The sequence below is a fragment of the Mytilus edulis genome, chromosome 10 (assembly GCF_963676685.1).
Source record: "Mytilus edulis chromosome 10, xbMytEdul2.2, whole genome shotgun sequence".
Lineage (NCBI taxonomy): Eukaryota > Metazoa > Mollusca > Bivalvia > Mytilida > Mytilidae > Mytilus > Mytilus edulis.
In genome coordinates this window covers 25,896,482-25,910,132 of record NC_092353.1, presented here as the reverse complement: position 1 = coordinate 25,910,132, position 13,651 = coordinate 25,896,482, and the positions used below count along the sequence as shown (strand labels likewise).

Sequence of the window (13,651 nt, the reverse complement as noted above, 5' to 3'; positions counted from 1 at the left end):
TATGAACTGAATAACCACGATTAAACATGAATAATTATCTGTAGAATATTCATGAACATGAAATAGGATGTCTATGAATAATGCATGATTAGAATCACCATGAATGAAAAATATATATCTATCCCAATTTTGAATGCTAAATACATACTCTAGAATAACCTTGAATATTTAATGAATATTGAAAGGTTGAATATTCTAGAATAACCATGAATATTGAAAGGTTGAATATTCTAGAATAACTATGAATATTGAATGGTTGAATATTCTAGATTAACCATGAATATTGAAATAAGTGTCCTTGAGAGGTTTTTTGAAAACCAAAAGCAAATACAGACATTTAAGTTTAAAATATTTTTTAATCATGATAGCTGTGAAATATGAATTTTACAATCACTTTCATTAAAAGCTAGCAAAATTGTCCACTATTTAATCTAGAATTTAATCCAAACCTGTTTAGTCGGATAGCTTTTTGAACATTTTGTAATTATGCAATGATATTTTTTCTCATTTATCTGGGAATTGTTCAAAAATTGTTATTGTCAATAATTCTTATGTAGGCCTATCTAATGCTGGCTTGACGTCGTCCTTTGCATTGGCTTTTCTTCCTTTCATTAACTTTACCCAACCCGCTAGTTTTCTCCAAAAATGAACAGGAAAACATCTATGACACATGACTGAAAGTCACTTTTGTTGCTTATTATTTTCTTGACATCTGCCCCTGCGAAATGATTATGAATAGTTCATGAATGTTCATGGATGATTCATGAATGATTCATGAACATAATTCATGAATTGTTCATAAAAGATTCATGAACAGTTAATGAACTAGACATGAACTACAAATGGACAAGCACGTTCATGAACCAGTGAATAATGAACTATTCATGAACAGAAAGTGTTCATGAACTCTTTGGTTCATTAAAGTTCATGAACAAAAATAGTTCTTGAACTTTTATTATTCATGAATTGTTCATGATTTTATAGTTCATGAACACGCTTGTCCATTTGTAGTTCATGTCCTGTTCATGTATAGTTCATGAATTTTTTTATGAATGATTCATGAATTTGTTCATGAACCATACCAGTCCATGAATCATTCATGAACACATGAACTACTGTGTTTATGAACTGTTCATTAGTAATTTAATTCATGAACATTGTCTGTCCACTTGTAGTTCATGAACTGTTCATCTAAAGTTCATGAAATAATTTAAAAGGATTTTTTTGAATTTTCATTTTTTGTGTTATTATCATAAGTAAACTTCTCTTCCTGTCTGTAATTAAAATTGCTGTATCAGGACTTCCAACTAGAAATGCTAAATAACATCTTGGTGCAGTTGTTCTGCTTGAAATTCTACACAGTTGAACAGATCTTTTAATCAATAAATGCATCTGAGTTTCCCCCTGCAAAATCAAAAATCACTCCACAAAGAATCAAAAGTCCTTGATATTTGTTTTTATAAATAAGCACTCAAGATTAAACAGTTTCTAACAGGTATAATACAATGTAATAATTTAATTTAATAAATGTTGTTTTTATTAAAATATCAATAGAGTAAGATTAATAACATGAATATCACTTCAGCCTTTTCATGACATTTCAAATAATGTACCTACCCCCCTTTTTCCCCTTTTAATTTACCCACACACAATCATAAGAGTGGCTGAAGCATGAATTATTTTTACCTTGAAATACAATATATTGTACAAATCTATCAGTTATTCCTGAATGGAAATCATTAAACTAACACTGTAAAATGTAAAGGCTACTTTCTGGTGTTTTATATTTATTTTAATTAATCAATAATTATTATAAAATGCTTCAACAAATAGTTATTCAGCAAAAAAATATAATCAAAATATATATAATTTACTTATCTGATAACAAATCTGCTTTGTTTTGACAGCTATATTACTTCACTCCTCATCAAACATCTTCATTTGTATTGTAAGCGTCAAAAACATCATTTTGCTGACGTCATTATGACGTTTTTCTATTTTCCCAGTCACTTGTAATCATTTGTCTACATTGTAATCTTTTGTCAAAGTCATTGAAGCGTTTTACAATAGGTAAACGTAATTCATTAATAATGATAATTATTGACACCAGTCTGCAATGTTTGGGAAAGAATGAATTGTCATTAATCTGTCCTTATTTTCCAAGTTCCTCTATGTGCCGTATGATGGTTAAGAAAGGCACATGTTTGAACTTTGAGAGACAATCAGAAATTACATCTTTAGAAGAAAGAAATTAAGTTTACCAAATTTGTCATGATTGTAAAAACGAAACATGAGAAACATCTCCAGCTCAAAGTAAGTTACAAAACTTCAAAGTGAGTCCCAAATTTTGTATGACTCTAAAAATGTAACACTCTTCTGGCATAGTATGAAAAAAAGAAAAAGGTGCTGAGCTAATATCTGTTGTTAAATGATTTTTTTTTAATGATTATTTTATTTTCTTTAATTTACCACAAAAAAGAGAGATATTTTATTTTTTCATATTTTATTTTTTTTCTCCAACTTTTTCTCTTTCTCCCAGCCTTCCTCTCCTTTCTCCTACCCCCTTTCTCCTTTCTCCTACACCCTTTCTCCTTTCTCCTACACCCTTCCTCCCTGTCTCCCTTACCCCTGTCCTCCCCCTCATACATGTATTTACACTTTTGCTATTCAACTGAATTTTGTCTCAAAATGATCTCAAGATCTGTAAATGAATAAACTAGAGGTCATGCTAAAAGCACTTTAATTGTGATGTCATGATACAATGTAATGGATGTCAAATTTTATGAGAACTTGTATGACAGTCAAATTTATGAATTTTTTTATAAACTTTATGTATTCATTTATTCATTAAAGTTCATAAAATGTTCATGAACATGTGTTATGAACAATTTATGAACATTATGAACTGACTTACAGTTCATTAAAGTTCAGAAAATATTCATGAACTGCATTTTATGAACTATTCATGAACTAAATTCATGAACGAAACTTAACCCTTTCAACGCTACACAAAAAAAATAGAAAAATGGCTGCTGCTGCTGCATTTTTTTTGTGTTCATTCATTAGAACAGTATAAATTCTTTTTCAGACTGCTGTATCTTTTTTATTATAAGAGATACAGAGAAAGTTATTGCATGAAAAATGTTCAGGAGAGTATGAACTGTAATGTAAGGCAGTTATTTCAGTAAAATTTTTATCAGGTTACCTGCATTTTCAGGTAATTAACAGGTAAAAGGTGTAATTTATTACATTTGTGTTGAATTTGGAATAAAAACTACTTTTCGTCTTCATCTATTTTGTTGTTTTATCTGCCATATAATAAAGAAGACACCAATTGCACGATTCCGTAGCGTATTGCACCATACACAACGTGTTATGTAATTGTGGCACAAATCAGAGGCTCCGTTCTCAAAATTTCAGTCAACCTCCGTTTTCCCCCCTTTTTCTACGTCTCGTAATGATCGATCAAATCATATTTCCCACACGAATTGAATGTAATAAACACATTCAGATAACAAGAAACCTTTTAACTAATCCTCGTCGTCAGTTTCGCCATAGAAATGCTGAAATATTTCCATATTTACAGCTTCGTTTCCGATTTCCGCCATTTGCATTTGTCAAAATATTGTTTTTATTTTCCTTCAATTTTCCTTCTACTGCATGATTTTACAATAAAAATTGCCGGGATTCCAAGCGCAAATGAGACCTTGCATATCCTCGATTCATACAAGGAAAAATTAGAGAGGACCCGAATGAAAACCGAATGGTTTAAGAGTCCCAATGAAAAATCCGTTGTCATCGCGGCATATGCCGCGAATAGCAGTGGCGGACGGCGTATGTCATCGCGGCATATGCCGTGTATAGCGTTGAAAGGGTTAATGAACTCATTATGAACAGTCATGCATTGTTCATGAACATTCATGAACAGTTCATGGTGGTTCATCAGTTCATGAATTTCATCTCGCAGGGGCAGTGTTTTGTATGAAGATGTTATGAATATCACCTACATGAGCTATCTATTAAAATTATCATATATTTTTTTCATTTAACTGTGGAATACATACATGTACATGTATGTTATTCCGCATCAACAATCAAGTAAAAATATACGTATACAAAAGTCCTAGAACAAATTTCATTATCAATTTTTATGCCGTTTACCACAAATAGTTCTGAGTCATTATCATGCAGCTTTATTCATGCTTATTCATGTTTGTCACACAATGGAAAAAATATTCTAAGTCCAAAATTTATTCCTCATTATTCATTCTTATTCATGAAATGTATGCAAAAAAATTCTAAGTCCAAACATTCATTCTTATTCATGTTTATTCATATTGACAAAAAGGGTTTTATTACCACAAAAAAACAATTTTGAATGAAGGAAACTTGATTATACTATGATATAGTAAGTGACTAGCATTTTAAGAACATTTATTTGTTGTCTCCAAACAGTTATTAAGAATTCATGTATATTCCACTTAATTCATGTTTCATATTCATGAATAATTTTGACACTGGAATAGTAACCATGAATGGAAGTGGAATATTCATGAATATTCATGAATATTCTACTTTATTCATGAATACATGAATATCATGAAAGCAGGGTGGTTTCAGGCTGTCAAGTGGTGACTTAATATTTCATTGGAAATCATATTATTATTTACTGAACATTATTAGGGGAAGAGATCAACTTTAGTATTCCTGAGAGTCACATACATTTAGTTTTAACAAGAATACTCTGTAATGTACTATCACTGTGTATCTAGAATGTAATAAAAATACAGATGTTTGCTGTTATAAACACAAATGGGATGTATCTTTCATTGTAAATTGCACATGTTGATGTAATTTACCATTTTCATTTCTTACATTTGTCTTCAGCTACAGAATGAAAGTTTGAGTTTGAAATTGCAAGAAGAAATGGGAAGTAGAGAAGACATTATGCAAAGGTTATTATGATATTTCTTATAGTTCTGACCCATCTAATACCATAGTGTATTGAACCACCTTAGTTGTCTAGTGATAGCTTGCTTGCCTTGAGTAAAGGAGATTGTAAGGGGTTTGTTCTTAGCCATATAAATGAAAGATTTGAAAATTGGAATTATCTTTTTCTCTGCACAGCATGAAACATTTTGAAGTGAGTACAAACACTGATTACTGTTTCCATGTATACTAGCAAATAGCAAAGGACGATGTACGATAAGGTCTGTTTTTGGTCCCTCTATTTTCTGAATTTTCAAATTCTGTTTTGGAAAGCTACTTTTTATGTTAAAACATTCCCTGATGTTTGAAGTTTGTTTGGATGAACTTCAAAACCACTAATTTTTGCAACTGGGTGAGGTGAGGGGGGTTTACTTTCTGTTATTCTTCAAATATTGTAATTATTATTCATTTTGCAGGTGATTTTACAACAAATTGTTATTTTTTTAGTGCCTGTGCCAACGTGACCCAGGAATTTTTTTATTCCAATGTCATGAGAACTGCATTTGCTGTCTAAATTGCCATAATTTATTCTGGGTCACGTAGGCGCATGCTATTAAATTTAAAAAAAATGACCAAAAATCGTTATTTTTCCTTCTTTTAGCGTTTTTGATGCACCTTTAACCCCCTGACATCACCCATTTTCTGAAATTAATGGGTTTGAAGTTCATCCAAACAAACTTCAAACCTAAGGGAATATTTAAACATGATAAGTAGCTTTCCAAAGCAAAATTTAGAAAATGAGAAAATAAGGGGCCAAAAACGGGCCTTATCGTACCTTGTTTTTTGGACCAGCTTGTTAGTTCAGTACATTTCTGGATGTATATTCACTTTATATTAACTACACAGCATGAATCAAACGGAAACCCAAGAAAAAACAATTCCTACAATTAATGAACTTGGTGAGATTTATTTACCAAAGCAGTTGATGTACTGTGTTTTGGAATGGTTTAGTTCTCATCAACTTCTCACTTTATTAAACCTTTTTAATCTTTTCAAGTTTTTGATTTGAGCGTCACTGAAGACTCTTGTATATGGCGTGTCTGGCATACAAACTTTCAATCCTTGTCTATGATGAGTTTATTTATAATGGTTGATTGTAACTTGCTGAATGTTGATTTAATTGGTAGTTGTAAATCAATTTCATTTATATCTCTGCTGTGAAATATAGATGAAACAATTGACTATAACTAGATGTGACAGGTTGACATTAACACCTAAGTGAAGCCCCTGTATGCTGAATTTTAAGGGCCATAATTATTATTTAATGCCCAATCCCTCCTCCAATTGCATACAAACACCTGCACACTCAACAAGCAGTTGTCTGTCTGCATCTTTCTTTATTAAAGTAGCATATTGTATTTATTTGCATGCTTCTTTTCATAATTCTTTCAGGATAAATGCTACAAGAGATATGTGTAATCTCCTAAAGGAACATGGTGCAAGGACAGAAGAGAGATTATTAAAATGTAAGAATTTTATGGCTGACAGGATGTAGTAAAATGGTCAATGATTTTAGAGTGTTGGATAGTTTGTAATCATAATAACTATGATATTTTCTAGTTTTGATATTTTTATACCACCGCTTTTAGCTTGTCATCCTTGGAATTTCCTGTTATTTCCAAAATATTACTAACTAAATGAACACTTATTGAACAGATTTTTCTTAAGAGGCTTTTTCAGGCAAAATTTGTCTAGGAAGGTTTGATGGCACTTCATAAAATAATAAATGTATGTGGGTGGTGAAATTTGGATCAGCTCACATTTATAAAATAAATTGTTGTGTATTAAAATAAAAGCCTTTTAACCCTCCTGTACATTTTTTCCTAGAAAAGCCCTAATCATATTTGTAATAAGGATTTTTTTTAAAGGTGAAACAGAAAGAACTGTATTAAAAGGCTTGGAGAAAGACCATTTAAAACAGTTTGAGGTATGTAATGATGAACCCTTAATTATCTGATATAAACATAAAGCCATTTTTAGTTTTCTGACTATATCATATTTTATATTTCATAAATGCTTACTAACCTTTCAACATCTTTCAGTTAGCCAATTATAATTAAAACCTCCTTTTGTACATCTTTTCAGAAGCAATAATAACTTTATTTCTGTGATAGTCATTTGAGATAAAAAAGATTAGTTTTTTTTGTGGAAGGTTATACTAAAAAAAACATAAAAACCAAAAATATTTTGGGGGAACAGTTTATACTGAATTTTAACCTCACAGTTGGTTGTTGCCCACAACGTATTGTAAACTATTGGTCAACTGGTTTTTCTGTAAAAATTTAACAAATTGTTTCCCGATTTTTCAGGGATTATCAAGACAGTTTTCAGAGTTAGAAATAACAGCAAATGAAAACCGTGATCATTTGACAAATTTATGTAAGTTTTATATATTTGATAAAAAAAACTATTTTTTAAAATTTTTATGCATAATTTTTCAATACAATGAACAACTGTACCACATCTTCCTATATCTATCTATATACATATAGGCTAAATAGTCAGTAAATGAATATGCAATTTTCCTGTAGGAAGACACAATTTTCTTCAGTAATCAATCTGACAGAATTGTTTATAACCATAAAAAAAACCTGTGTCTATATATATCACTAAAAACACCAAAGTCCTTTTATCAGTGTTATACTTGGGAAATGTAAAAACTTCTCTTGAAGCTCTCCTGATCATAAAAAAGGTCCTATCAGTAGTTTCAAATAATGCCACCAAGGGGAAAAAAAGGGAAGATAAAAAAAGTTTCAAATTGTCTTTTGATTGTGGAGAAGCTTTTTTGCAAAGTTTTTGGTGTCCAAAAAAACTTATTAAGGATCACTTCTTCAAATTTCCTTGTAGGCTTAACAAAATTATAAGACTTGAAAATTTGAGTCTAAATATAGTCCTTATCATCCCTAGTCCATTTAAATGGATGTTTGTAGATAATTTTGCATAATAATGTTTTGTAGTAAATGTTGAAAGACAAGAAAAAGTATCAATGGAAAACGAATTGAAAGGAAATGTAGCTAAAGCTGAGCTTAAGGTAACACATACTGTGGATTCATTATTAGTCGTTGGATACCAATTTTCATAGGTTTCGTGGTCACAGGTGAACAATGAATTCCAATGTTCAAAGAATAACATAATTTCAATAGGTTTTGTATGCAGAGATTGGCAAAACCACGAAATCGAATTTCCATGAATATGTAAGTTTTCAGCAATCCACGAAAATTGATAACAACGAAAACAAATGAGTCCAAAGTACTTTCCATATAGATCCATTATTATGAAAAATAGCCATATCAAAAATACATTTGTTTATGAATAAAATGCAAGCAAAAAAGGTTGCTCCATTTTGACAATCCACATATTATGCCTTTAAAAAGATTTCTTTTCTCTATGTTTCCCTTTCTTTTTTTCATCCCATCAAAGTTAAACAACACTTGATGATTGAATCAATTGAAGACTTTTCTAAAGATTAATCGCATTGACGTCGCACACATTTGCCAGGCTCATTACTTGTACAATTACTAGATTATATTATTGAAATTCTAGTAAATATTAAATATATATTTGATCAGAATATTTCAGATATATTCTTGTCATCTAAATAAATTTCACTTTCTTGTCATCATTCATTTCCTTATTTGTATACCAACTGTAACTTTGTATTGCTGCTTGAAACAGCAAGGTTCTAACCTACAGTCAACAAACCAAAATATGATTCAGTTAGATGACAGCTGTTTTTAAGTTTTTTCATATCTTGGAGAATTATTGAATAGTGTTGTATGCTCTTTTTAAATAAGGATTTAAAGGAAAATCTTGAATTCTAAACTTGACCGCAAAACTTTTCAATGAATATGTAACATTTTGAGAAAGCCCTTAACAATACTTGTCTTTACAAATTTTATGTATTGCTTGTTTTGATTTGAGTCTTACAATAATACACATTGATGTTGTCCATGACTCAATATTGTCTTTTCTTCTCTAGTTAAACCATTTAGAAAATCAGTGTGAAGAGAAAGACATAGAAATCAGAGATGTTAGAGCTGATCTGAGAAAAAATGAAGAAAAAATGCATGAAATTATGTGTCATTTAGGTTAGTATGAAATAATTTTAAAAAAATAGATGATTATATTGGAGATAAAAGAAATAAAAAAAATATATTTTTCCTTATTCCATCTATAATTTGGCTTACATCCAGCTATTTACAGAATTACAATAAAAAATACAACACACTTATTACAAAGTTGTCATACTTTGTATTTTAAGATGATTTAAAGAAAAATAAGTTCATGAACAAAAAGAACAAAAGTTGTTGAATATGAGAAGAAAGCTTGTATTTCTTACTTACAAGAAATAAAAATAAAACGATAACAAACACAACAACACCCATCAATTACCGTGTGGTAAGAGTTTATTCTGGTCGACATGTTTCGCCAACAAGGGTGGCGTCTTCAGGACAATATTACACATGAAATCAAACCGTGAAGTACAAATTTTGCAGTTGTGTGGTTTGCCAACCAATTGAGGTTGTTATGACAACGTTATAGATATAAATAGAAAGTGAAAGTAAAATAAGAATCTAGTATAGTTAAAAGTGAAAATTAGTCAATAAAGTTAAGTAACGATGTGGTTAGCTGATATTCTTATACGTCTGTGTAGTTGTTCTCATGGAGGTTCTAGTGGTAATATTGTAGAAATGATGAAAGTAGATCATAAAATGTCAGTTCCTTTCCAAATTGGACAACACCTCACTGGCCATCCCGTACCAATTTCCCAAAATTGTGGCGATCATACACTTCACCCTATTACCAACAAAATTGGAAGCAGTACCTCCCTTGCAGCAAAGCTAGTTGAATTGGTACGGGATGGCCAGTGGGGTGTTGTCCAATTTGAAAAGGAACTGATTTCAAAATTAAATCTTGTATTATATATATCAAATTTTTCAATAATTTTTTGTGTATATTTGCTTGTTAAAAAAGTTATTACAATATCAAGATGTGTAGTTGGCTATGTCAAATTTGAGTCAATCATTTAAAGCACAGAAGATTGTTGGCATTGAGCATCAGAAGCTTTTTTTCATGTTATCTTTTAAATTGCAGAAAATTGTAGGATCAAATTAACAACATTGCAAGAAGATTTTAATAAAAAAGAGAGTCTACTATGTAATTCTGATGATGAACTGACAAGAAGCAAGGTTTGATATTTATGTAGCATTGCTATTTTTAGGCAGCCAATTTTGTTGTATGTGATAACCCCAGATTCCAAGATAGGGCAGAATTGTCAATTTTTGGCATACACTCTTAAACTAGAAATGTGTCACTCTGTGTAAATTACTTGCAGAAAAAGTAAAAACAAAAGAACTTTTTTAATCATCACATTTAACATGTAATTTGACCAAAAATGTAGAGAAGCAAAGACAAGCTACCCAAATTTTAAATTAATACAATCGCATATATGGTTACATCAATCCAAATACCCTTTATCATCTAAATATATGTTTTAACAACTTTACAAGGTATATGGCAAAACTCTTCTTTGAGTGATTGATTCATACATGTATAATATGATCAGCCAAATTCCAATTTTAAAATATAACTGTCTTATATGAAACATGTTGCATGTGGTTATAAAATCTATGGTTAATCCTTTTGATACTGCAAGTACATATTTTGATGACATTTTATTACATAACTGCATTATTGCAACAAGTATTATATTAAAGCACTTGTAGTTGTGCTTTAATTAACCTGTTTCACTAGTCACTACATTTTCTATTTTAGAAACATTGCAGTATTTTAGAAATTCAAATAAAAGAGTTAACTGACAGTCTGGAAAAAATACAAAATGAAAAAGAACTTTTGGAAAAGGAATACAAAGATTCTGAAAATACTTTGAACACACAGATAGAGTGCTTTACAACTGAATTAGAAGCATGCAATATGGAGTTAAAGACAGAAAAAGAGAGGTAAACAAAAAAGATTTTTTGAATATGAACAGTGCAGCATGTACAATGAAGCCAAATATAGAGAAAATGAAGATTCTTCACAAATAAAGTGTTTTACTGAAATGATGTAATTTGTGAATATTTGTCATAAGTTTACAATAAATACAGGAATGCACTCATTGATCACTTTTTAACCGGATTTTTGTGACAAAAATGTCGGTTATTGATTTGGGGATGTACGGCGGGCGGGCGGTCGGGCTGTCGGGCGGGCGGGCGGGCGGGCGGGCGGCAATCAAATGTTGTCCGTGCATTAACTCATGAACCGTTCAACCAAAGCTTTTAAAATTTTAATATGTTATTCCTGACAACTATACGAAGGTCAAGTTCAATAATGGCGATTTTGACTTTTACCGTTCAGGAGTTATGGTTCTTGAAAGATTGAAAAATGGAGTTGTCCGTGCATTTACGCATGAACTGTTCTACCAAAGCTTCCCAAATTTTAGTATGTTGTTACTAATGAAAGAATGGAGGTCAAGTTCAATAATGATGAATTTGACTTTTACCGTTCAGGAGTTATGGTTCTTGAAAGGTTGAAAAATGGAGTTTCCAGTCGTGTCCGTGCATTTATGCATTAACTGTTCTACCAAAGCTTCCGAAATTTTAATATGCTGTTACTGATGACAAAATGGAGGTCAAGTTCAATAATGACGATTTTGACTTTTACCGTTCAGGAGTTATGGTTCTTGAAAGATTGAAAAATGGTTTTTCCCGTCGTGTCCGTGCATTTTCTCATGAACCATTCAACCAAAGCTTTTGAAATTTTAATATGTTGTTACTGATGACAAAATAGAGGTCAAGTTCAATAATGACGATTTTGACTTTTACCGTTCAGGAGTTATGGTTCTTGAAAGATCGTAAAATGGCGTTTCCATTCAGGTTGTTGCATTTACTCATGAACCATTCAATCTAAGCTTTTCAAATTTTAATATGTTGATACTGATGACAAAATGGAGGTCAAATTTGATATTGACGATTTTCACTTTCACCATTCATCAGTAATGGTTCTTGTGATATTGCCAGGACACAAATAAATGTTAATAAATCCGGTTTGCTGTCGTTGTGACAGCCTCTTGTTAAACATTTTCTTGAAATTAATACGATTAATTAATTTTCAAATCTTAAAAAAACTTAGGTTGTTCCAGAAAATACTATGTCTGTTAATGCATTGGTAATATTCTAACTAATTAGTTTATATCCCACTTAGTGGCATTATGTTCTTCAGTCTGTGCTTCAGTCCGTCTGTCTGTCCCATTCAGGTTAAAGTTTATAGTCAAAGTAGTTTTTGATGAAGTTGAAGTCCAATCAACTGGAAACTTAGTACACATGTTCCCTATGATATGATCTTTCAATTTCTAATTTTAATGCAAAATTAGAGTTTTGACCCCGATTTCACAGTCCACTGAACATAGAGAATGATAATATGAGTGGGGCATCCGTGTACTATAGACACATTCTTGTTTAGTATAAAATTGAATCATAATTGCTATGCAATCCCTAAAAATCTTGTTCATAATAAAAATATTTGGAATATATTACAGTTCAAAGTTTTCACTAACTTATTTAGATATTTTGGGGAAAAATATTTGATTTTGTAATACTTTAGATATTAGGCCGAATAATTCCTAATGAAATTGCTTGCATATTGCACATGTAATTTATAAAATGAATTGCATTGCAGAGTTGTTTCCCTTAGAGACCAGTTAGAAAAAGCATTAAATTCAATTGAAGATATCAAAAGTGCTAAAGGTATGTTGAATATACTGCCAGCCATCAAATTTAGTCTTGCCTAGAACAATAATGGCAGAATGAGAAACTTATTAATATTCTTTATTTTAAGAGGTCCTTATATACACAGTTACTGCAATAACTTAATTAATTATCTTCCCAGAGGCCTTCAATTATAGGGAAGCTAATCCTGTGACTGCATTAACTATTTGTATAATGTTTAATATCTTAAAAGGTAGAATACCTGGAAACTTTATATCTTGTTTACAGATGCCTTATGTTTTAAGGTTTCTTTCTGGCTTTATTCATTGTCCTTAAACCACATTTTCCAGGTCCAGCCATATCTTGAAAAAAAAATAAAAAATTATCACATGATTTTTCACTGATGTGTGAAAGGACAATTATATTTGGTATAAATAATCATTACAAGGTCTACATATCCATCAGAGTTTATCTGACCTTGACTGCATGTCATGGATCAGTGATCATTGTAAAGCTTTTATTGTCAAGTCATATCTGAGATAATATAAGCAATATATAACTATATTTGATATCCTGTTTTTGGGTAAAGATTGCATGAAATTCAATCAAAAAGCCAATGTTACTGACTTGATAATCTTCCAAGGCTTATCACTTTCCTTTTTGATACACAAATTATAGTGCATTGCTCATAACATTCTATACATCCTATCCATGAACATTTCCAGAAATTTACCAATGTAATATATGCTCAGATATTCAAGTCCCAAAATGATGTTATACTTGTCAAGAAAAATACACTTTTGCAAGGTGCAGGAATCTAATATCTGTTTTAAAAATATAAATGATGATCTTTAAAAATTGGAGTTATCTCCCATTGTCCAGAATTCTTGATGAATCTACTACAACCAATACTTTATTGACAATGCAATATCTAATTTCACTTCGCACTAATAAAT

At 30.8% G+C, this 13,651-nt stretch overlaps 1 protein-coding gene across 3 annotated transcripts in view; it reads left to right on the top strand.

Moving 5' to 3' along the window:
- The window catches only part of LOC139492079 (synaptonemal complex protein 1-like), a 57,523-nt gene that overhangs the window by 7,525 nt on the left and 36,347 nt on the right, over positions 1–13,651 (top strand). For all 3 annotated transcript variants that reach the window (XM_071280216.1, XM_071280214.1, XM_071280215.1), the window contains exons 6-14: positions 4,888–4,955; positions 6,382–6,455; positions 6,858–6,916; positions 7,299–7,368; positions 7,947–8,020; positions 8,969–9,077; positions 10,084–10,178; positions 10,765–10,949; positions 12,667–12,734. In XM_071280216.1, coding sequence (XP_071136317.1) covers positions 4,888–4,955; positions 6,382–6,455; positions 6,858–6,916; positions 7,299–7,368; positions 7,947–8,020; positions 8,969–9,077; positions 10,084–10,178; positions 10,765–10,949; positions 12,667–12,734 — 802 coding nt within the window. The remainder of the gene's footprint in view (positions 1–4,887; positions 4,956–6,381; positions 6,456–6,857; positions 6,917–7,298; positions 7,369–7,946; positions 8,021–8,968; positions 9,078–10,083; positions 10,179–10,764; positions 10,950–12,666; positions 12,735–13,651) is intronic.